This window comes from Phyllostomus hastatus, unplaced genomic scaffold, assembly GCF_019186645.2.
Source record: "Phyllostomus hastatus isolate PE091 unplaced genomic scaffold, TTU_PhHast_1.1 phas_contig_34, whole genome shotgun sequence".
In the NCBI taxonomy this organism is placed as follows: Eukaryota; Metazoa; Chordata; class Mammalia; order Chiroptera; family Phyllostomidae; genus Phyllostomus; species Phyllostomus hastatus.
The window spans coordinates 55,892,808-55,919,703 of record NW_025333857.1 but is presented as its reverse complement, the minus strand read 5'-3'; the positions used below and the strand labels follow the sequence as shown (position 1 = coordinate 55,919,703).

The 26,896-nt window shown below is 37.6% G+C and overlaps 1 protein-coding gene across 1 annotated transcript in view; it reads right to left on the bottom strand.

Moving 5' to 3' along the window:
- Positions 1–26,896, bottom strand: part of RAD23B (RAD23 homolog B, nucleotide excision repair protein) — a 52,361-nt gene that overhangs the window by 17,707 nt on the left and 7,758 nt on the right. Inside the window, exons 2-5 of the mRNA XM_045840666.1 lie at positions 15,339–15,420; positions 12,673–12,752; positions 9,441–9,709; positions 5,601–5,656 (exon numbers count right to left, since the gene is read on the bottom strand). Coding sequence (XP_045696622.1) covers positions 5,601–5,656; positions 9,441–9,709; positions 12,673–12,752; positions 15,339–15,420 — 487 coding nt within the window. The remainder of the gene's footprint in view (positions 1–5,600; positions 5,657–9,440; positions 9,710–12,672; positions 12,753–15,338; positions 15,421–26,896) is intronic.

Here is a 26,896-nt window from a genome sequence, read left to right as displayed (position 1 = left end):
AACTAAGCAAACAAATAGAACAAGAACAGAATAAAAGAAATGGAGATCACATGGAGGGTTAGCAACAGGGGAGTGGGAGGAGGAGAGAAAGGGAACAGGTACAGAGAATAAGTAGTATAGACAGTAGGTAGAAAATAGACAGGGGGAGGGCAAGAATAGTATGGGAAATGTAGAAGCTAAAAGAACTTATGACACATGGACATGAACTAAAGGGGGGGAATGTGGGTGGGAGGGGGTGGGCAGGGTGGAAGGGAGTGAAGGGGGAAAATGGGACAACTGTAATAGCATAATCAATAAAATATATAAAAAACAACAACAACAACAAAAAACAACCAAATTTAAGACTGGTTAAGTATCAGAACTACACTATTTTAACAGGCAGTAGTTCTGGGAGAAAGTTTCTTTTCCTCTCCTTTAAAGATGAGGCTCCGGTGTAGAGAGTGTGTGACCCTGTATCAGTGGCTGGGAAGTCATGGTGCAGAGACACAGACACAGGCTGTCGGACCCAGAGCTCCCACGCCTAGTCATTATGCTATGGCTTCCGAAATTATACTCCCTATTTAATCAAGTTATAAAAAAATCACAAAGAAATGCCTCAGCAGTCTGATACTTTCTAATTTGTTTTATTTATTTATTTCTAGAGAGATGAGAAGGGAGAGAAAACTGATGTGTGTATGAATACATTGATTGGTTATCCCTCACATGGCTCCAACCAGGAACCTGGCCTGCAACCCAGGCATGTACCCTGACTGGGAATTGAACAAGCAATCTTTTGGTTTGCAGGCCAGGGTTCAATCCACTGAACCACAATAGCCAGGGCACTTTTTAGATCTTAAAAGTACAAAGAAAATTAAGGTCAATAGACAACACAAGACAGAGCCAAAGAGGTTACAGAAGTAGGGATGAAGAACCTTATGTATGTCATAAGAGTGAGTTTTGAATTTATCTTTTAGGTCACCTAGGAGCTATGACATGACCTAACAATGACCTCATTAGATTTACCTTTTAGAAAGTCTACTATGCCAGAGAATAGACTAGCTAGAACCAGGTAATTAAAGAATATCAGTGAGGTAAGAACATATACTAAGGTGATGAAATGGCAGTGAAACAAATATTCCACAGACTTTGGGCAGAAGGAGCAACAGGATTCCCAGGTTCACTAGGCCATGAGAGGCAGAGGGTCAAAAGAGGATGCCAATATTTTGTTAGACGGTGGATGATGATACATGCAAGGAAGGGAACAAAGAATAATAATCAGATGGGGATTAATAGAGGAGTCACCTGGAACCTCAGGAATTTGCAGAGGTTACAGGTTTTCTAGTTGGCAGTTTAAGAATGAGTCTGGGCCCTAGCTAGTGTGGCTCAGTGGATTGAATTCCAACCTGACAACCCAAGGGTCACCGTTTAGATTCCCAGTCAGGGCACATGCCTGGGTTTTGGGCCAGGTCTCCATCCAGTAGGGGGTGCGTGAGAGGAAACAGAATGATGTACCTCTGGCACACTGATGTTTCTCTCCCTTCCTTCACCTCTCTCTGAAAATAACAGGGAAAAAAAAAAAAAAGCCTTCTCAAAGGAACCATTTTTTTTTTAAGTGAGTTTGGGAGCTCACAGGGAGATGTGTACTAGAGTTAAAATTTTGAGAATCCTTATAGTATAGTACATGGGAATTCTACTGGGTTGGCCAAAAGTCCATTATGTTTTTTCCATAAAATAAAAGACACATTTTTAATTTTCATCAGTAACTATTGATTTGGATATTTTGAAGATGTGGGCTACCTCACGCTACTGATGTCTAGTGGGTAGAAGCCGGGGTGCTGCTAAACATCTTCCAATGCATAAAACAGCCCCACAGGAAAGAATTATTTGGCCAAAATGTCAATAGTACGAAGAAACTTGGCAAACCAATTTGACACATTCCATCAGTCAAAGCACCATTTCCATACACTGCACAAATCTTTTTTTTGCATTTCAGTTCCATTTTTACCTTTCTTGAAATAATAAAGCATAATACACTGAAACTGATGTGTATTTTCTTCCATCGTCAATATTAAGATGGCCACACAAAAATTCACCAATTTTGATAAGCTTTCTTTTAACACACGCCGATATGACAGCTGTTACAATATAATCTAACAACATTGTTTCAGATGAAGTTAAAGACAACTAACAACTACAGGGAAAATGTAATAGACTTTTTGGCTAAGCCAATATATAGCATATGGTATATCTGTCATTCCCATAGTTTCAAAATTGAACTAAGCGTAGAGCAGAAATGTAAAAGAAAACACACACACATATTTAAGGTTTGGGTAAAATAAAAATAATTAACTAGAAAGCCTGAGACCAAACAGATTTATGGATCAAGAAGAGTGGTATCACAGAAGCCAAAGGAAGAAAGTGTAAAGCAGCAGAGTATCAATGTAAAGACTGGTAAATAAAAGATTAAAGAGTAACTGGATCCCGAGACCAAAGTTGAGAATGGCTACTCTAGCAGATGAAAGATGTAAAGGCAAGGCATCACCACAGCAGCTCCAGGAGCAGACGCCTGGGCTGCTGCTTGGCAGCATCGCTGCATGTCTACTGACACAGGAATGGCGATAACCAGAGCTTCAGCAGTATCAGGGGCAAGTGCCAGCTGGTTCCAGCTCTGGGACTACAAAGCACTTTACTGACACCTGGGTAATCAATCTCCTTTGGCCCTTCTAGTATGTCTGCAACAATTTCCTAAGATTAAGCCTTTCTCTGTTTGAAATACAATGATTTCTGTTTTCCTGACTGGACACTAACTAATACTCATTTGATAGCAGAGTAATCCTAGAAAACAGTCCTCCCAAGATGTGAGAGTGGGTTTGGTACATCCAGGTGATTTTAGGTTGATTATTTAAACAACTATTCTGCTCCTGTATGCTATGGGCAACCCAGTGTGCCATTTTCAATGGTAATAAGGGTATCATGGAGTTCCCGTCCAATCAGGTCAGAGGGCCAGCCAAGATCTTACGAGATGCCACTGCTATTGTAATCCTGCTGCTGCAGCAGCTAAGCAAGGAATACAAAAGCCTGTATGTCCCTGAAGCTGCTGTTCCCTCCTACTGCTCCCAGTCTTCTACCTCTCCACCATTTCCAGCGATATAGTGAGTACCAAATGGCATGAATGAGGGTGTCAGCCAGTAGACCAGTAATTAGCAGAAATAGCAGGACTGTACCAAAAAAGTTACAATGGAAAAATGGGGGGAGAAATGGATTTTGACAGACTAGGTGTAGAGGAAAGGTGGAAAGACATTATTAATCAGGATGCTCACAGAAATGACTGAGTATGGTTACAAAATAGAGGAAAAAGTGAAGGCTACGCAAAGTGAAATAAAGAAAAATATACAGGGAACCAACAGTGAAGGGAAGGAAACTGAAACTCAAATCAATGATTTGGAACAGAAGGAAGAAATAAACATTCAACTAGAACAGAATGAAGAAACCAGAATTCAAAACAATGAGGAGAGGTGTAGGAACTTCTGGGACAACCTTAAACATCCCAACACCTGATAGGGGTGCCAGGAGGACAAGAGGAAGAGAAAGAAACTGAAAACTCACTTGAATAAACACTGAAGGAAAACTCCCCCAATCTGACCAAGGAAACAAACACGCAAATCTAGGAAGCTCAGAGTCCCAAAGAAATTGGACCCATGGAGAAACACACCAAGACACATCATAATTAAATTCCTCAATATTAAAGATAAGGAGAGAATCTTAAAAGCAGCAAAAGGAGAGTTACCTACAAAGGAGTTCCCATAAGACTACCAGCTGATTTCACACACACACACACACACACACACACACACACACACACACACAACCTTGCAGGCAAGAAGGGGCTGGAAAGAAGTATTCAAAGTCATGAAAGGCAAGGACCTACATCCAAGATTACTCTATCCAGCAAAGCTATCATTTAGAATGGAAGGGCAGATAAAGTGCTTCCCAGATAAGGTCAGGTTAAAGGAGTTCATCATCACCAAGCCCTTACTATATGAAATGTTAAAGGGACTTAATCTAAGAAAAAGAAGATCAAAACTATGAACAGTAAAATGACAGCAAACTCACAATTATCAACAACTGAACCTAAAAAACAAAAACAAACTAAGCAAACAACCAGAACAAGAAAAGAATCACAGAAATGGAGATCACATGGAAGGTTATCAGCAGGGAGGTAAAGGGAGGAGAATGGGGGAAAAGGTACAGGGATTAAGAAGCACAAATGGTAGGTACAAAATAGACAGGGGGAGGTTAAGAGTAGTGTGGGAAATGGAAAAGCCAAAGAACTTATATGTAGGACCTATAATGAGGGAACACGAACGAGCGGAGGGTGTGTATGTGGGGGAATGCTGAGGGACAGGGGGTGAGGGGCGGAGGAGGACAAAGGGGAGAAAAAAATGGGACAACTGTAATAGCATAATCAAGAAAATACACTTTTAAAAAGTTGAAATAAAAAGGCATTTCATGGCAAGTATAATAGAAGTAACAAGGTATAGATGGAAACCTAACAAGGCTACAAACTAAAAGGCTGGAGGTGAATAAAGATGAAGTTTGAGATGGATTTAGTAACATTTTATATTCATTTCAAAGACACTCTGTAATAAACCTGTACACAGACCAACCTTTGTTAAGATCGCCTTTAAAATTCACATTTGGAAAATAAAAATTATTTTTTTAAGGAAAGAAGTATGCTTAACTCTAACAGTACAATTTAAAGGGTTCAATGTCTATTTCCAACAGTATCAAAGGACCCAGAATGTACTGTGCTAAGTACTGATAAAATAGGTTGAACGGAGAAAGACAAATACCATACGATTTTGCTTATATGTGAAATCTAAAAAACAAAGTAAGCGAACAGACAAGACAGAAACAACGGACAGATACAGAGAACAACCTGATGGTTGCCAGATCGGACAGCGATGGGAGGGCTGGGACAGAAAAGTGAAGGAATTAGGAAGCACAAATTGGCAATTACGAAATAGTTATAGGGAGGTGAAGTACAGCTTAAGGAATATAGTCAATAATATTGGAATAAATATATGTGGTGCCAGGTGGTTACAAGACTTATTGGGGGTATCACTTTGTAAATTATATAAATTTCTAACCACTACGTAGTATACCCTAAACTAATATAATATTGAATACCAACTGTAATTGAAAATTTAAAAAAAATCTTGGAAAAAAAAAGGATTCAAAGTATAAAACATTAACTTACAAAGTCTTTAGTAACATTGTCTAAAACAATCATTTAGCAGCTTTACTGTAAGCAACCATGAAAACTAACACATTATGCACTGACTGATGTGGCCCAGTTGACTGGGAGTCATCTCACAAAGCGAAAGGTTGCTGGTTTGATTCCTGGTGAGGGCATATGCCTGGGTTGTAGGTTCGGTCCCAGGTCGATGTTTCTCTCACATCGATATTTCTCTCCCTCTGCTTCTTCCTCCCTTCCCCTCTCTCTAAAAATAAATAAAATAAAATCTTAAAAAAAACCCCCACATTATCATGATCTAGAAAAATAAAACTTAAACCTCTTCCCTATCTTTTATAAGGTTACTCATAATGTAGATACTTACCAAGTGCACTTGTTGCATCTTCAAAAAGGTTTGATCGAGAAGAATCTCCTGATGGACTGTAACAGTTTTTTAGAAAAACATATCAGAAAATATGTAAAATTTACAGTAAAGTTTAGTAACTGGTGCTCCCCCTTCTGGGAGCACACCTGTGCCTTTACCTTCCTCCCCCTCTTCTCCCACAGACTTTTATCTCCTAAATGTTAAGGGACCCCACAACACTTGCAGCCAGGGGAGCAATGCGTGGCAGCAGCTCGTCCTGGGCTAACTCCCTGAGCCTATCTCCAAGGTCTCCTTTTCTTGACCTTTGCAGTGAGCTAACAGCCCTGCCTTGGCTCACTCCTGTTGCTTCTCCTGTCCTAAGTCCTTCCTTGTTTCATAGTTTAGTAGCTGTCTAATTTCTAAAGGGATTCTTTGATTTTAATTAAACATAAACATGGGGCTATAGTATTTAAACAGTCTTTTAAATTAAACCTTCAAACCTTTCGTCATAACATTTATGGCTTGAGAATGTTAGTTCTCATTCTGTTCTGCAAGTCCATTGTTTTACATGTTCAAAAATATAAAATAACATCTCACAGATAACTTACTATTTAAGGAACACAAAAAAGATGATGCATAACTATTTCCTTAAAAGAGTTTACACAAGAAGTCAAATAATTTGTAAGTCAAGTCACAGGAGAAATGCCAAAAGTAGTACATGATAAATAGCACATGTGGAAACTGCATTAAGGCTAAAAAGGCCTGGGAATTCTTTACATAGTAGAATTTCAGTTACATTTTATAGGCAAGAATGACCACAAAAACTTGGACAAATCCAAGTTGTAACTGCAAGTTAACCAGTTTAAAGGGACTAACATAGAACACTTTTGTTGTGAGAAAACACTGTGGCACAGTGAAAGCAAGGGAAATACTTAAATTTGAATTCATAAATTACTTTCTAAGGCTCAGTTTTTTCATCAACACAACAACGTCAACGATAGTATCCATGTAACCCAAGATGTTGTATGTAGGTTGCTGCTGGTAGAGTGCTTAGCAAAGTGCCTGACATAATATCCAATATGATTATTATAATCCTTTGGTATAATTTTTAAAGTATCTTAATTAACTACAGGGCCTGGACAAATAATGCCCCTTTTTTATTACAAAATCTTTTAGTACAAAATCATAAGCATGTAATTCTGTAACATACTATCATACTCAAGCACACCATATGACATTTTAGGTAAAACGTTCAAAATAAAACGATAAATTAGTACACCCATATTATTACCCTAGCAACCACACTCAAGCAGGCGTTACTTCTGCTGGACCCTGTAGACAGTAAAACTAACATGCACGGAAGGCAACACTTCAAAAAGAAATATATGCTGGGAACTAATTCTCCTGCACGAGACCCCTGCCCAGAGACCACCACTGCCACCAGTTTCTATACAACATCCACTTGTGCCCTCTTTTGTGTGTTTTATTTAACAAATATTCCATGTCAGTACAAACGCAACCACCTCAAGTTTTCCCAAGAGATGCATGGTATTCCACTTAATTGACGAAATCAAGCTCTTACTAAAGAATTTTCAGTTTGGTTGCCAAGATTTAAATTCTTTCTGTAGTCAAATTTATTAATTGTTCCCCTTTCCTTGACTTTTTGGTTAAGATTATTTCAGTGGTCTTGAATTCTATCTTTATCTTAGATTAAGTCCGGATATGTATTTTGGTCTGCTTCCAGACTCTTGTCTCTCACTGAGCAGTCTTTCTAGTAAGAGCCACTCTAAATTGTTGTAATCATTACCACGTAAAATACATTTTACTGTCTAGGAGGATCAGTCACCTTCATTACTGTTCTTTTATAGAATAATCTGTGCTATTTTTGCACATTGTCTTAACATTTCTTTCTAAACATTACAGCTAAGACTGAGGTATCATTAGCCACCATGTTCACTCTTGATTTCACCTCACCACTTCTCCCCTCACCATCAGCAGAGGAAACCGCTTATCAGTGTATTGTCTGTCCCTTTGCTACTGATTTTCTACACATTAATATGCATACACAATGAAAATACACAATGCTGTTTGTGGTTTTTGTTTGGTTTATGGTTATCACCTATAGTGTTTTGCAATCTGTTTTACACTTGACAACATAGCCTTGAGACCACATTCATTCAATACGCATATACACTGCATACTTTAACTGGCCTGCGGTACTAGACATCAGGGCTGCCCAACCTTCAGGAAGCCTGAGAATTCACCAAGACAGCTTGTTAAAAATACAGACTTCTGGGACCCACCTCCAGGTAATTTTAATTTAAAGGTCTGAGGTGGAGCCTAAGAATTAATTTCAAACCAACTGCCAGTGATGCTGATACGTCTACAGACTGCCACACCTGGATCACCACTGTTCTCTAATACAAGGAAGTTACAGGTCAAGTCACTCCCTTACCTTACTAACGAATATTTAGGTCGGTTACAATCCGTCCTCAATTACAAACAATACAGTTCTTATGCACAAGTGCACTTTCTCTAAGTCAGTTATCAATCTTAGAGAGTGAATTAAGAGTGGAATTTGCATTCCAATAGTTTTTAAAGAACAAAACTGACCTAGGAAACAAATCCCTGATAACAAAATGCCAAGCCAGTGGTGATGACAAACTTTCTTACACCCCTCAAATTCTATCCGAATATCTCCTGATAGTTATCTAACTTTTGTGGTTTACAGGGCACTAAATGTTTCATGGCACAGATAAAGGGACTAAGGCACAGCTTGTTTTCTGAGCACCTCTCATCCTTCCCTTCCTGTGTTAGCCTTCTCTGTGGTGCATGACTTTGGAAGTAAGAGTAAATATTCGGCGCACAAAGCCCAACTAAGGGAACAACTCCAGGGTCTGCTCTTCTGGGTCACTGACCATCAACTCATTTATGCAACCCCTGGAGGTCTGAAAAGGTACTCCTGACTCTTAGGATAGGGGAATAAAACTATATCCCTAGGAAGAAACAAAACAGATAGTGATGATAAAGAAACCTGAATGGATGGTATTAGAATCAGCACATTAAAATGTATTGGTCAATTCTGAAATGACACTGAGTTTTTTAAGGAGCTTAAAGCATTTAAGGAAGTAAGATATAGTGTACCAACTCCAGACATTCTTAATTATATTTACAATGTTTCAATGGTTTGGGAAACCAATTTGTTAAATTTTTAAGTTCTCTCCCATATACAGAATTGGCCAACATCCTTTTGCTGTAATAGCTTAGCCTGATTTTGGATTGTCTTCCACCAGGTAAAAGTGCTGAATGCATTTTTAACTGTACAAGGGAGAAATACCAAGTTAGGCAATGGTGTCTGAGAATGCCTAAAGCGAAGTATAGGAGGCAGGCACAGGGAAAATATTTTATTACCTGAGCCTGTGCTGTCCTGTTAGGGAATCAACTCCTTGAGAAGAGGCCCCAAGTGAGCAATGAACCAGGAGATTCAAACACCTCCTCACATGGTTGATTAGGTCAGACATAGAAACTGCACCTCAAGGTAGAACACTAATATGTCAAGCTACGATATATATTGTAACTTTATCGTTCTTCTTGGTCATTTGATTTCTACACACACAAAAAAGACTTTGATCCTCTTTCCCTTTCCCTCTAGGAAAAAAAATGCAGAGTATACAACAAATCTGGAGTATAGAAACTTAAACAAAAGTATACTGTTTTCTCCAAAGTTCAAAGTTTAGAAAAGGTTTAACATAGGATATGAAAGGTTAATTTGATCAAAAACAATAATCAAGATAAATACATCCATGAAATTCTAATTATGAGCACATTCTGAGATTCAATTTTCTAGAATCCAGTTCTCACCTGTCAGTTGATGTTGGGCTACTAGCCACTGGTGTTTCTGTTGGCTTTTCTGCAGGGCTCTCCTGTTTTGTTGCACTAGCAGGTGCAGGCTCAGAAGATGTTGTTGTTGATGCTGGAGTGACAGACGCAGGTGTGGGAGTGGGAGCCAACGCAGGGGTGGGGGTTGGGACCTGAGCCACAGCTGGTGCCGTGGAGGAACTAATTGTGGTTGTGGTGGCAGGATTTGATTGCTGAGTTGTTGTTGGTGCTGGTGTTGTCACTGCTTTGGGCTAAACATATTAAAAAGCAACATAATGAATAAGATAAAATATTACATTATTACCTGATCTCTAAGTACCGGGTGCTACAAACACAATACTAATAATACACACTTGTAACTTGAAAAAAACTTTGTAAAATGACATACAGTCAACATTAGCACTCTGAATTACTGCTGATGTTGCTTTCAAAGCTAGTGAGAGTACATATATTGACTACCAACCTCAATTAGCTTTAGCCAACAGTTTCAACCTTCACAGCAAGCTAATATGAAAAAAAAAAAGTATTTAAACTGATAGGTATTAAGTACAAAGATGTTAACAGAACCTCTGAGATATGTATACAGTTAAAAAGAAAACTAAAGGCCAAATAAAGTTATAATCACACACACTGTACTTTCTGAACTAGAAGCAGAGCCATAAAGACTCCCACAGAACCAAAAGCAATCATATATGGGTAAAAATCATACTGTTACGAGTCTCTTCATTTTCCCAAGGCCCATCAATGCTCACTACCTATTTAGCTCATAACTTTTCTTAATGACAGAAAGTAACTGTTCTGATGGAAGATGGGAATTAAAATTCAACAGCTTGCTCCAAGTATAAAACAACAACAAAGCAATGCACTGGCACGTTTGGGTCCATTCAAGCCAGTAGAGTGCATTAGGGAAAAAGTGGCTAGTGCAAGGTAGGGGGAAGGAACTTTCAAAAGTAGTAATAGCATTTATTTCCTCCTTCCCCTATTCTAAGAGTCTTGCATTTAGCTCTGTAACTTTTTAAACTGCCAATTTAATACTCTGCAAATTATTAATATTTTAAAACACCAATCCATATAAAAATGTAATTTAAATGTATTATATCCATTTAATATTTTCCTTAAGATAATCTGTAATCAATATAATACTATAACACAACCTTAAGGTCTCTGTTGCCAGAAAGAGTGACTTAAGCCTTGTTCTAATAGCACTAAACCCACCTAGCTTTTTGAAGTTTTGCTAAACTTTTAATCTTACTGCTTTTCCTGTTTCTTCTTTGTAATAAGGCAATTTCTCATTGCTTCCGTAATGCCTACTTATAGCAGTCTTCTTCCCCATATAATATCTGTCCTCTACGATTAACTTGAAACTAAAGCAACCACCAATGTCATTGGAATCCTATATAGAATAAAAACAGGCTTGGCTCTGGCCAGTGTAGCTCAGTTGGTTGTAGCATCATCCCTGACACCAAAGGGTTGAGGGTTCGAACCCTGATTGTGGCACAGGAGGCAACTAATCAATGTTGCTCTCTCACATCAGTGTTTCTCTCTTTCTAAAACCAATGAACATTAAAAAGGGGAAGGGGGCCTGGCTCCAAGTAGTTATTCTCCAAACGCATGCATCTATTCTGAGACCCACTCTGCTAATTCTTAGTTATGTTCTAATATTCCAGGTTACTATAATACTAAGGAAAATAAGACCAATAACAAATACATATCCAAATGTGTGGCCACCGAATTTTCCATTATGTACTATGCATGATAAAATTAGATGAGACAATGGAATATTATTTAGCCCTAAAAAGGACAGTAATTCTACAACATGGATGAACATTGAAATAAGTCAGTCATAAAAGGATAAATAATGTGTGATTCCACTTACACGAAGAATGTAGAGGTGGAGGGATGTGGATGGAAAGTTATTGTTTTATGGGCACAGTTTCAGTTTGAGAAGATGAAAAAGTTCTGGAAAACTGATGATAGTGAGGGCTGCATAACAATGCGAATGTACTTAATGACACTGGACCACACACTCAAAAATCTGTTTTTCAAGTCCATTTCATGTAAAGTGTTGCTTTTGTTCCTTAGTACAAAAGTATGTAGTAGTTAAAATATGTTATAAACTCTATTTCCTACTGTGTATATCAATTATTTGTGACTTTAAAACCCACATTTATTCTATTTTTAATCTTTGATAAACTGGTTTCTAATTTAAAATTATTTTCAGTGCTACAAGTAAAACTATTTTTCTCAGATTATGACAATTCAATCCTAAAAATCAATGGCATGAATACTTCCACAGTTCTGTCTTAACTCTTCACTGCATGCTTATGTATTATTAAACAAGTATATAAATAAAATCTCTGAAAGAACCTTTTTTATTTCTACTTTACAGAAAACCTTTGGCTTTTGTAACTTATCCCATATATATTTCAGTCCAATGAATCAGAGAAATGTTCCTGTTAAAAACTTACTCATAATAATCATTCCATCACTTTTCAGCTGCTTTTTCCTTTCTAGTTTCTCAAAACCTATCCCATTAACTAATAAATATCACTGAAATTGAGTCTACTTGCCTTGCCTTTGCTACAAAACCTTGAGAAGCATATGAGGCATAGTACGTAATTTAGCAAGCCCATTTAAGATACCCTTATAAAAACTACAATAAGAAACACTGATTCAATTTCCAAGAATCACATTTTCTAATAATAATTACATAATCATTGGTTTTACTACTCCAAAAAACCCAAATGATTTTTAAAAACATTTTATTAATTTTAAAGAGAAAGGAAAGGCAGAAGAAAGAGAGGGAAACATCAATGTGTGGCTGCCTCTCACGTGCCCCCTACTGGGTACCTGGCCTGCAACTGAGGCATGTGCTGTGACTGGGAATTGAACTGGTTTTCAATCTGCAGGCTGGCACTCAGTCCACTGAGCCACACCAGCCAGGGCTAAAACCTAACAATATTTAACATGCCATTCTATATATTAATTGTTTTAACTTACTTAAAATTATGTTCTAACTACAGGTGTATAAATTTTTAAATCAACTTTTGGTTGACTGAAGGTAAATTATTAAAACCTTTAGAAACAGTTAAGTGCACGCCACTATGGATGTGCATAAACTGTATTCACACAAAGGTGTAAGGGCTGGACTCGGAATCATTATTATTTAAAAGCTCACATGCATGAAGATATACAGAATAAGGCTAAAACTTACTTTTGTCACCATAACCACCACAAAGTTTTTCTCATCAATTTTATATTCTTTTAGAGCAGTATCATCATTGAGGATTTTGCCTAGTATGTGAAGGGGAAAAAAAAAGTTATTTAAGGTACAGTAATCTCTGCCTTACCGTAACTGAAGTTAAATCACCAACATCAATTCTATCAATTAATACTTTCCCCAAAAGAAAAACATTAACCAATAAGCCGAGATAAAATAAATATAAATGGAACACAATTAGTTAAAAAGGTATAAGCATTTGACTAAAAGATGAACACATACAGTATACACATATCCCAAGAAATTCTTTAAAATTCTTACTTATAATAAAAGACTTGGTGGTTAAGGAAGTATTAACTAGGTCCTAACAAAGGAAATTAAGAAAACAAAACTCAGTATTGAGATTGCCCAAGGATTCTCCCTGGGCAATAACCTACAAATCTTTTTCTTGAAAGGAAAAAGAACAAACGTCTTGCTCCTACAAATAACCAGATATCTGGCAAAACAAAAATGTTCCAATGCTATAAAAGTGAGATACTCGTAATAAAAGTACTTTAATAGTATACAGAAATGACAAGATGATACAGAGCTGGGTAAAACATAAAGAAGTACAAAAGACTTTGGTAATACTGAAGATCTAATGTTAGTGCAGGATTCCTTCAAGTTTCTTTTTCCTTGAATTTAGTTCTCCATTTTTTAAAAAATTATTGAATAAAAAGCTACAGGCATGAAGATGGACAGGAAGAGTCCCTCTATATGGGACCAAGAAAAAGTGAAACTGGCAACCAGAAATTCTAGTTTTATATCTGCCACCAACTACTTACTTCTTTAGGCTTCTGATTCTTAATTTTGGGGTTAGTGTTTTCTTTAAACTGTTACAAAGATATTACAAAATCTCTATCTAGGAAAAGATAAGAATCCAGGAACAATCCAAGACCAACCTTACTGACATCTACAATGATGATGTTATGCTGATTTTGAAGAATATTATTCTTCAAAAAGCATTTTCTCCAGAAAAGTAGAATGTTAAGTCTATTTTTAAAATACATTTTCCTCGTTAGTAGTAAGGCCAGTAATACAATTTCCTATTCATATCCTTTGTCACTTTCTTTAACTGGGTTATCCTTTCCTTATTATTTTCTAAGAGCTCTTTATATAATCTGAATATTAACCTTTTCTATTCTTCTCACTTATTTATTGTCTTTTGACATATAAGGTTTTCTATGGTTTTCAGTCATTCTTCAGGTATTTTATTAAAATACAGATAAAATGAAATTTAATTTCATAGAATGATTCCAAGTACATCAAAAAACATAATCAATATAAATAGTTTCATTTCGATAGATTTTAAAAAGGCTCAGATTAATTAAAAATACAAAAGCTGGGGAAGTGATAGTCTCAACAAATGATGCTGGGAAAACTGGAGAAACACACAGAACAATACAACTGGACCACTGTCCCACATCACTCACAAAAATTAACTGAAAATAAATCAAAGACTTAAACATCAGACCTGATACTGTAAAGCCCCTAGAATTTAATATAGGAAACCCCAATAAATGTAAGAAAAAAAGAAAAAGGGAAGAAGCTCATCGATATTGTCCTTAGCAATAACATTTTAGACATGATGCCAAAACACAAATAAAAAAGAAAAAAAATAAAAACAAATGAAACTACACCAAACTCAAAGTTTCTGTACAACAAAAAAAATTAACAAAATGATGGAAAGGGAACCCTTATACATTGTTGGTGGGAATGTAAATGCCCAACCATTATGAAAAATTATAGAGAAATTCCTCCTATGGGTATATACCCAATGAAAACAGGATTTCAACAAGATATATGTACTTCCATGTTTATTACAGCACTATTTACAGTAGCCAAAATAAACAACCCAAGTGCCCATCAAAGGTGAATGGATAAAAAACTGACACGCACACAACAGAATATTATTCAGCCACAAGAAAGGAAGATATCGCCCCATTTATGACAGACCATAGATGGACTTTGAGAATATCATGCTAAATGAGATTATGTTAGACAGAGAAAGACAAGTACTGTATGATGTAACTTGTGTGTGGAATCTAAAAAAGTCAGACCTGTAAAAAACATAGTCAAAGGAAGTTACGGGGGGGGGGGGGACTGGTTGTCAGGGTGGGAAGGGGCTAAGACTGATGGTATTTAATGGCACAAACTTGTAACTAGTAGTACATAAACCACAGATACACAGTGCACACGCCATGATGAATACAGACAATAATATTGTGCTACAATGACACCATGAGATAACTGTGGGTACTTTAGTAAACAAATCACTACGTAACTGTATCTAACACACCATACAACTTAAACTTGCAGTGTGACACATCAAATTTATTCAATAAAAATTAACTTAAAATAACAAAATTTACAAAAGATTAAACAAAACTAACCTTATTAGCTGTATATATGTACATCTATAAAGCAAATGTGAACAAAGGGGGACTGAATATCAATTCATATAGTCAAATGACTGCTTGTTCACTGCTATCTGTACAATCATGTTTCTGAAAGAATCAATTTGTATACACTACCATTTACAAAATGATGATTTCTAAAACTAAAAGAATATCACTATAGTAAAGAAAATGGCACATTTTCAATATTCAATCCATCCATACCTGCATAAATTAATTTCTGACCCGCTACAGGAAAGGCATCTTTCCCCTTTTCGGATTCAATCTTCTCTTTCAGTGCTTTCACCTATAAGAAAAATAAAGATTTGTTTTTGGGAAAAAGTTAAAAGACAAATGACAATCCAGAATCTGATAAAATGATGTAAGAAAAAAATTTTACACACATTAATTAATGCTGCCAAAATCTTAATGACTGTGTCCTCGTAAGACTGTATCAAAAGACTCACTATTAAGTTAACTTATATTATTAGGTATGATAAGTATAAACTTTGTTTTACCACCATCTGTTACACATACACAGATATTTTAAATACTTTACCAGCTGAATTGATAAATCTATTTAAAATAAAGGTTCAACATCAAAAAGTTTGGTTCTCATTATAAAATTTATGGGCTTATTTCCCAGAGTAAGATGGTAAAGGTCTAAGAAATAAAATGGCCCCATCTACAATAAAAGTTAAATGTGAAATGTTCTAAGGGAAATAATTCACTTGAAAAGTGGGTAATGTTTCATTATAATTACCCAAGGGGGCTTTATAAAGACCAATTAAAATTATTATTTCTGAGGGAGGGGCCTGGACATCGTAGTTTTAAAAATCTTTACTATAGGTAGTTCCAAAGTTCAAGGCTGAGAATCATTGTGCTACTTAAATGATCTTAAACAAGTAGCTCGGTTTCTCTCAGCATCTAGAAAGAGGGACTAGATAGTATACAGTAGATGACCCTTGTGGTCTCTTGGGGTCCTAACGTTACATGACCACAGGCTCCTGATGAAGTTGACTCACTTCTGAAACTGATTGTAAAGTAAGGTGGCATAAGAGTTAAAAGGCAAGGAAACATAATGAAGCTAGTTTCATTAAAGGAATAAGAAACAAGGGGGGAAATTCTATTTCCTTCAAATTCCCAGAATACTTTTAAAAAGTGTCTAGTTGACAGTTCTGAGCTTTAGGTAAAAAATTCTGATAGGGATACAGAAAGGGTTCTTTTGTACAATTAAAAAGCTATGATATAATCTTTCAAAATAAAATTACAGTAATGTCTATATGACTTTAAGTACATTAAGATACAAATTCATATAATCCTCAAAACTCTGACAAATGGGAATATCATCCACTGAATTTTATAGATGAGGAAACAAAACAGAAGTTAATATCCTTGCCGAATCACATTACTACTATGCAGTAGCGGAAACCCAAAACCAGCTCTTCTGACTCCAAGCTTTGAAGCAGAGATTTTGCAAATTATATACATAATCCTTGCTACATTGATCTTCCTGAAATGGGTCAGCAGCATCACTGTTAATTCTAATGTTCCCCAGAGTAGAAATTCATCAGAAGTCTCTTGCCCTGGCTGTTGTGTCTCAATGGACTGAACATCGGCCTGCAAACTGGAGGGGTTTGATTCCCCAATCAAGGCACATGCCTGGGTGTGGGCTGGGTCCCCTGTTGGAGGTGTACAGGAGGCAACAGGTCTATGTTTCTCTCTCTCTCTTCCCCTCTCTCTAAAAATAAGTACATAAATAAAATCTTAAAAAAATCGAACTCTCAGCTGTTTTCTTCTGTTCCAAATTTCAAAGGTAAAACACAAGTAACAACTTAATAAAAAAAGCACTCAGAAAATCTGATCTCAACATCAGTAAACTGTGATATAAATTGGACAGAAATCAACAATTTAATATAGTATACTCTTCTATTAAATGGTAAACTCTATGCTAGGAGTGGTTCAGAATAAAAGTACGAGAGCCCACAACTTGTTTAACAACTCTATGGTCTGCCCTGCTTTAAATAACACTGATGCTGAGTGTTCTGACTAGCTATACATTCAGTTAGCACTTTATGTAACAGTGGAAAATAAGAGATATTGGGTTGGCCAAAAAGTCCATTACATTTTTTCAATAAAATAAAAGACACATTTTAAAATTTTTACCAACAACTATATTGATTTGGATATTATGAGTATGTTGGCTATCTCCCACTATTGGCTTCTTGTGGGTAGAGGGGTCAGGGTGCTGCTAAACATCTTCCAATGCATAAGACAGTTCCACAGCAAAGAATATTTGGCCAAAATATCAATAGTATCAAGAAACTTTGCAAACCACTTTTGACACGTTCCAGCTGTCACAGCACCTTCTCCACACACTGCACAAATCTTTTTCTGTGTTTCAGGTGCTATTTACCTTTCTTGAAATAATAAAGCATAATATGCTGAAAATGTTGCAAATTTTCTTCCATCTTTAATATTAAAATGGCTGTACAAAAATTCACCAATTTTGGTAAGTTTTTTTAATGCACATTGATATGACAGCTGTCACAATATAATTGAACATTGTTTTGAATGAAGTTAAAGACAACCAAGCACTCCTAGAGCCATCATACAGAAAAAAACACAATGGACTTTTTGGCCAACCGAATACTACCTAAATTTCTGAGATAAAGTGACCTTTAAAGACAATGTAGTTAAACCCTATATTGCTATCTGATGCTAAGGCCTATAGCAGAGATTCTCAAGGCATAGTCCAGGGAGCCCTGAAGGTTCATACGACCTTACCAGGTGGTCTGCAATGTTAAGAAAAATTATTTGCCTCTCTTCATTCTCATTCTCACATGTATACAGTTATGTTTTCCAGAGGCTACAAAGCACGTGATACCACAAAAACTAAATACAGAAAAAGATGAGAATCCATCTATTTTCTATTAAGTAAACAAAGAAATTTGCAAAAGATGAAAACAATGTCAATTTCCTCACTACTGCCTTTTGCTGTTTAGAACATAATTCATGCAAAAACAGATACATTACAACATGTAGTGGGTTTATCACTTTTAAATAAACATGTTAAAATTTCAGCTTTAGAATAGCCTTTAGGATATAAAGGGCAGGTATTGGAAATGGAATAGCCAAAGAAATTATACGTGTGACCCATGAACATAAACAATGGTATGGGGATTGCTTGAGGAAGTGGAGGGTGCTGGATGGAGGGGGATAAAGGGGGAAAAAATTGGGACAACCGTAATAGCAAAATCAATTAAAACATTTTTAAATGTTTTAATTTTTAATATGACAAATACCAATAAATAAGCACACAGACAAGCTATTTAAGTCCTCAATAATTTATAATTATAAAGGAATATTAAAAGCAGTTTGAAGTGCTATCTTACATTCTCATTGACTTGCCCAAAGTCAACTGCATGGTGGCAGAGCTTGGTGAGAGCACTCTGTGGTGAATGATAAATTTCTTTCCACATTTTTTTTTGAGAAAGGAAGTGATACAATATTTGCAACTGTGACTGCTTGGTGAAAATCATGAATTATAGACCACATGTGTCACTATGAATAAACCCAGTTCTCAGAACAGTACGTGATGGTTTAGCACATAGGTGATACTCAGTTATCAACTGCTGGAAAAAGAAAATCAAAAAGAAATATATGACACACACAAAAATAAAGAAATAAGCAGGAATCTCATTCTTGGACAGGTCAGGATGAGTAGGCAATTAAGATTTAATTGATATACATAGTTTCTATCCAACAGAAACTGTATTTTTATTTCTAGCACCTGTTTAGAATTATTTTCACAGTTTAGGCCACAATGACTATTTCACTATTTTTAGAAACCTAAATAAGTAATAACTGTTTTCTAGCTTTGTATATATAAAAACAGGTTGGGGTGGGCGTACTTACCCTTGTAAATTAAAGCAGGACAAAAGACAACAACAAAATACCCCTAATCATTTACTACTAAATAACATTTGCTCCGAAGAAATTAAAAATGAAATTAAAGAATATTAAGAACATAATGAAAACTCTATGCACATCAATACCTATGTGGTTTGGCTAAAAAAGTAATCAGACTAACACTAAAAGTGTTTATTATTAAACAAAGAAGAAAAATTAATAAACTAAGCACACACTTAAATAGAAATAACAAAATAAATATCAAAAGGAAAAATGCAAATCAAAAAAATTAAGGAAAGTAAAATGGTAGAATATGGTTCTTGTGGCAACAGAAAAATGGACAAATGACAGGGGCAGGCAATTCACAATTACAGAGTCAAAAAGAAAAGCTCAATTGTCTTCAGTAACCAAAAGCATAGATTTTAATGTCAGATATCCTTAGTCCAATAGGCTGTTATACAGGGAAAGACTCTCCTGTATACAATTCTTGGTAGTAAGGGTGAAGAGATACATCCTCAAAACGAAAATGTGTCAAATAATAACTGTTTTGAGGGCGATATGTCAAAAGTCCTGAACTTTGTGTGTGTGTGGAGGGGGGGGATTTGACCTGGTATCATCACTTCAGGTAATATACCAGTATCACTTCAGGGGATGTATCGAAGAAAATAACTGAACTAGACTTTGGAACCAGGGTCACTTGGCCTATCCAAAATCTGGCATTATTCCTTACCCTGAACACAATGACCTTTACCTCTAATCCACTTAAGTCATCTAGTATTCATAGGACACGGACTGAATCTTCTTATCCCCAAACTGCTCCATCTTTGGAGTTTAAAGTACCAATGCCATATTCCTACCACCTCTCCCAGCAACTGCTCATTACACCTGGTCCTGCATCCACTATTAAGACTTTGGTCCCTAGATCCTGTACTTTCATTTCATTACTGTTAGCTCTATTCAGCTTAGACAGCAAAGTCACTACCTTCTACCACTTTCTTCCCAGTATCACAGACTTTCTTGTCTTTCTGCCACTCCTGCCAGGCACAAGTTCACACTTGGATTGACACACTTAAATCATCAGTACTGAACATAAATTTCTTTGAACCACTCCGTGGTGTCACACTCTTCTGTCTCATTTAGCTAACAAATTTCACCATTAACTACCTAACCGACTGCCTACCCACATTTATATCCAGTCTTCTAAATGCTTTTGAAGAAAATGAATGATATCCTGCATCCTTCCATTCTCCTGGTTAGCCCTCTCCTCCAATTGCCAAGAGGGTACTTCAAACCTGTACTCCCCCTCTAAATCTGATTCCCAACAGTAACCGCCTGTGTCCATTTTCTATTTCACTCAAAACAAAAAAGACACCAGAGGAACTCACCCTCAATTTTCTGCCACCAAAATGACACTTTTTGGGGGGAGGGGCATCCAGATCAACCTAATTCCCTTCCCGCCTACAAAATGAAAGACAGTAGTGCTTTCATTTAAACTTAATTCTGTCCCGCCCCCAGGTTCTCCCTCCAGTGTTCTCCCATACCCGAGTCATATTTCCTACCCTCCCTCAGCTTTATTTTCAACTTCTCCCTCAAAGCCAGTTCATTTTCATTCATATTTAAATAGAGCCAATTCTCTATTTTCTTTAAAAAAAAAAACAAAAACAAATAAAATTCACAACCCCTTGTCTCCTGCTAGCTACTCTCTCCTCTTAGTCTCAAGTGTTTTTCAAAAACTACACTTTGTCTTCACTCACTGGTAACCCCACACCTATTACTCAAGTGCGCAACACAATCCTGATAAACAGATGCACGCACTTCGCTCTCACTTTGCTGCTGATTTTCTCCAGTAGTGCCTACTCCCACAATTCCACTTAGACTGCTTTTACCAGTATTACTGATTTCAGCAACATCATAATAAGACATTTCTTAGTCCTTCCCTATTTTACTTGACCTGTCACATTTGACAATACTGATCTGTCTCCTTTTCACACTGCATTTTAATAACCATCCAGATGTCATCTGTATTTCTACCCCGGTTCTCTCCTAACCTTCTTCGGTAATGTATACCCAAACTCTCTACTGGACACCTTTAATGGATGTCCCGTGGGCAATTCAACATCACTGTATTTGTTGAAGGACGGTTTCTACAGTACTTTGCCTAAACCTTCCCTAACCCAATCAAATTGACCGCACTTTGAAAGAACTTATAAAGGCAGGCCTTCTTTCCAGATGTGGCAAAGGAGGAACAGGTAGCAACAGTATATGCGGTTTCTCTTGAAAAGGTTATGGCCAGCAATGCCTGCAGTTATGACTCCTGTAACTGTGCCGAGCCCCGTGTCAAAGCTCTGGTTCTGGTAAGTCAGCTCAACAGGATGGATCTAAAACTGAGCTCACCAGTCCCAGGAAATAATCAGGACTACTTTACCCAAGACTAATACACATGCAGGGACTAAACTGTCATTTTGCTGCAATTTAGAATAGAGTTTATAACTAATTCAACTACAGGCAAAGCATGGTTAACACTCAAGAAATCAAACTTTTTCTAGCCGACACACACACTTCTCTTATGAAATTGTGCACTTTGAAAGAAAAGCATACTTGGTATCTCATACTAAACAACTGGCATGGCTTTAATTTTTTTCCCCCAAAAGGGAAACAACCGTAATAATCCAGGCATACCTTGTTTTAATGTGCTTCACTTTACTGTGCTTCACAGATGTTGTGTTTTTTTTTAATGAACTGAAGGCATGCTACCACCGCCCCCGCCCCCACCCCGCCCCAGCAATATCTCTGAGGTATGCCTGTAGCCTATTTAAAAATGCTAATACAAAAGATGAAGGGCTACCCCTTTTAACCCACTCCTTTGTGCAATGCTTTCTCCTCTTGCTTCTCTCATATCCCTCACATGAAATCACTTCCCCGTGGTTCCAATGTACCTACCACCTATTTCCCAATTTGAACACCACATTGCATCCCATGGCACTACCCTAGTTCAGGCCAACAACCATTAAAAGCAGTCATTTTTATTTAACAAATTTAAGTAGTATGTTTCAGATATCAAAATAGTATCTTATAAATTATATCCCCTTCATAGCAGTATGTTGTGCATGTCAGTCTTCTTACATATGACTTTTGCATAAAATATCTAAGACCAAGGCTTATTGATTAGGTCAGCAACTGAGTATTTCTGATAATCCTGTTTCCTCAATGTTACAGTATATTTTCCTTATTACTGTGTCACTATGTTGTTCCTTATGGCTGTTATAGCTATACATAGGAAAAAGAATTATGCCAACTGCCCAGAAACATCATGGCTAAATGAGTAACAGCTCATAGGTCTATGAACTTACCAGATGCCAAGCAGTATGCCAAGAACTTCACAATATTTAGCTCATTTTATCTGTGCTATATCGCTATTTGAGTCCTAACTACTTACTCATATGGAAGTTGGTGTTGGTAAACAAATGCTGTTAATATCTGTGAGCAGTGATGCAGGCATTTCTGAAGCAATCTGCCAGTCTTTGATGCAATAAATTCCCTATCTAGAAATCAATCCTGAAGCTCACAAGTACAAAATATGTGCACTACACTTTTGCAGGTAATACCAAAAATATAGTAAAACCCATCAATGGTGAAATGATAAAATGCATTTATTGCATATATATTCATTTGAATACTATGCAGTACAACAAGAATGATGACTATATAAGAAAGGTATACAAGGAAGGCAATATGTATGCACATATGAGTAAATTAAATATTTGCAATAATCTTTAAAAGAAAAAAGCTAGTTGCTAAGCAATTTATTTTTCAAAAATAAGTATAGTGTAGGAATAGAAATGTGACTAGTAGCAGAGTCCAGTACTTACTTATACCAGTGGCCCAAAGCCTATCAATTTTTTACTTTATTTACTATAACAAGCCTTATTTTAATATTCAAAAATTAAGAGAAAACTTAGAAGTTAAAAAAGAAAGGAAGGAAGAAAGAAAGAAACTGACTGACTTCCAGTCAAGATGGCAGTGTAGGGTAGGCAAGGCTCACCTCTTTGCATGACATCAAAATTACAACTAAAATATAGTACCGTCACTCAGAACTGTCATAAATTGAGTTGAATGGAAGTCTGACAACTATGGAACTAAAGAAACCACACCCATCCCAACTGCTAGGAAGGGCACAAATGTGGAATAGGCTGGTGCCAACCTATGTGTGGTGGGTAAAAATTGGGAGGGATATCTCAGGAGCAAGGTGTCCCTGATGGACACCAGGTCCCCCAGCCAAGGGTTCCAGTGCCAGAAAGATAAGTCCCCACAACTTCTGGCTGCAAAAACCAGTGGGATTGAATCCGTGGAAGAAACCTCTGGAGCCCAGAACAGTTCCTCTTAAAGAACCCGCACGTGGACTCACCTACTCAGACTTACTCCCTCTGAGCTCCAGCACCAGGATGGAGGCTTGAAAGGCACAAGTGGCACAGAAGAAGAACTGTCTGGCATCGTGGTGAACTGAGGCCATTGCCCCTTTTCTGAGCTCTCTCCCTGCAGAGCCATGGAGCCAGCAGGCTGGTGCCATATCTGAAACTCCATCAACCTGGCTAACACTGTTTGACCCACCTTAGAGGTCCCCAGAGGCTCTGCCACACCCAAAGCATGGGCCCATCTAGGCTGCCTCTCCATATGAATAGCTGGTCTGGGCTCATGCTTCACAACTTCCTAAATCCTCTCAAACAAGAAGCAGTTGGCCTCAGAGAGCCACAGGCCCACCCACTTGGCTTCACTTGGGAATCTCCAAGCCCAGCACAAGTGGCAGCCATCTCAGATTGATTGTTTCATAACACAAGCAGGGTGGCCCCAAGCAAAACACAGGTGGGGGATGACCGTGAGCTGCATCACTCAAGAAACCCCAGGGTAAGTGCATGCAGTGGAAAGCTACAGACCACCTCAGAGCACCACCACCCTGCCCCTGCACAGCTGATCCTCCATGGAGGGCAGAGGTTGATGGTAAATGGTCACAGTCAATCCATGCAGCTGACTGGCCTGGGCAAATCCCTCCCATTGATCTGTCAACAGCAACCGAGGCTCAACTACAAGAGGAGAGTGTACTCAGCCCACACAAAGGGTGTACCTCGAGTACCCAGCATGGGTGATAGGGGAGGCTGTGCCACTACAGGACACCTACTACAAGGCCATACTACCAAGACACAAAGTCAAAGCAGCTCTACCGAATACATAGAAACAAACACAGGGAAGCTGCCAAAATGAGGAGACAAGGAAACACTGCCCGAATAAAAGGACAGATCAAAACTCCAGAAAAAGAGCTAAATGGACTGGAGATAAACAATCTTATCAGATGCAGAGTTCAAAACACTGGTTATAAGGATGCTTAAGAAACTTAGTGAGAGATCTCAACAGCATAAAAAAGATCCAGTCAGAAACAAAGGATAGCCCTGGCTAGTGTGGCTTGAGAGCCAACCTGTAAACCAAAGGATCACTGGTTCGACTCCCAGTCAGGGCACACGTCTGGGTTGCGGGCCAGGTCCCTAGTAAGGGATGCACAAGAAGCAACCACACACTGATGTTTCTCTCCTTCTCTTTCTCTTTGCCCCCCCGCCCAAAAGTAAATAAAATCTTAAAAAAAAAAAATTAAGGACACACTTTTGAAGTAAAGAATATTTACAGGGAAACAACAGTAGAGTGGATGAAGCTGAGAATCAAATCAAATCAATAATTTGAAAGATAAATAAGCAAAAAAGAACCAATCAGAACAACAAGAAAAAATAATCCAAACAAACAAACAAATGAGGATAGTATAAACAGCCTCTGGGACATTAAGCATTCCAACATTTGCATCAGATAGGTGCGAGAAGAGAAAGAGCAAAAAATTGTAAATCTATTTGAAAAAAATGAAAGAAAACTTCCCTAACCTGGTGAAGAAAACAGACATCTAAGTCTATTGGATGTGTGGCCCAGGAACCACAGAGAGTCCCCAGCAAGATGGATGCACAGAGGACCACTCCAATATACAACATAATTAAAATGCCAAAGGTTAAAGATAAAGAAAGACTCTTAAAAGCAGAAAGAGAAAAACAGAGTTACCTACAGGGGAGTTCCCATTAAACTGTCACCTGATTTCTCAAAAGAAACTTTGCAGGCAAGAAGGGACAGGCAAGAAATATTCAAAGTCATGAAAAGCAGAGACCTAAGACCAAGACTGCCCTACCCAGTAAAGCTATCATTTAGAATCGTTGGGAAGATAAAGAGCTTCCCAGCCAAGAAAAAAACTAAAGGACTTCATCACCAAATCATTATTATAGAAAATGTTAAAGGGACTTATTTAAGAAAAAGATCAAAACTATGAACAATGAAATGGCAAAAATACTTATCAACAACTGAATCTAAAAACAAACTAAGCAAACAAGAACAGAGACAGAGTCCTGGCTGGTGTAGCTCAGTGGACTGAGTGCAAGCTGTGAACTAAAGGGTTGCCGGTTCCATTCCCAGTCAAGGCACATGCCTAGGTTGCAGGCCAGGACCCCAGTGAGGGCCATGTGAGAAGCAACCATACATTGATGTTTCTCTCCCTCTTTCTCCCTTCCTTCCCCCCTCTCTAAAAATAAACAAACAAACCTGTCCTACACACACACACACACACACACACACACACACACGAACACGAACACGAACAGAGACAGAATCTTGGATACAGAGAGTGTTTTCATGGTTGCCAGATGGGAGGGGGGTATGGGGGAATGGGGATTGTGAAGTACAAAAAGGGAGTTACAGAATAGCCATGGGGATGTAAAGTACAGTATAGGAAATGGAAAATGGAGTAGCCAAAGACCTTAAATGCATGACACCTGGACTCAAAGCACGGTGAGTGGACTGCCTGAGGGAATGGGGGGGGGGTGCTGTTTGGAGGGAGGTGAAGGGGGAAAATCAGGACAACTGTAACAGCACAGTCAATAAAATATAAATAAAAAACAAAAAAATACAAAGATCTCATCACACTCCCCCAGTCATTGCTTGCCTATATTATACAAGAATATATTGCAATTTGCAGATTTTACGGGGGGGCTGGGGGGGGGGAGGAGAGGCAGGGGTCTGAAGCAGTAGTTCTAATACTATACAGCCTAGCAAAAAGAGCGAGCAACTCAATTTTGACAATCATTAGCAATAGGAAACAGAGTCCCAAGCCTAGCATGTTTACAAAAGTATTTCACAGATTTACACTAAGGGCAAAGCCTTTTCCTGCCTTTTTGATTCCTTGGGTGGTATCCTTCCATTCAAGAAACTGGCACAGGCACCTAACAGCATTACCTGAATTTCTCCCTCAAAGTAGGTTTCTGTTAATTCTTAAAATAGAACTGATTATAAACATGTTAGTTGACTTCAGTGCAACGGGAAAAATCTTCCCATCAGGCCAAGGAGTGAAAGAATACAGCACAAGAAAAGTGATATTTTTTTACTGAAACAATAACTGAGAGTACAATATTAATAATGTATTATAGACAGTAAACAAAGGCAATTAATTCTTAAATTAGAGTTATGATCCCAAAATCTACTACTTTAAATATACTATTCAGAATCCATATCTCCCACAGAAACTATGGTATTTGGTTTCCTAAGTCAACCTATTAGTGCCAATTTAATCTATTTCATTATAAACATATTCCTAGTAGTATGATTTCAACAAGATCAAAAGAGGCACAGAGTTTAAAGACTGAGGAAGTAGAAAATCAGGAACTCCCAAGATACCTGTAACTTTTAAGTTTTTATATAGGCAGAGAACAACCTAACGCACTACCAAAAAAGTCAACTACCTAATCCAACCAGAAAGGGGGGAGGAAAAGGGAATGACAAATTTTTCTCTCCTTCCT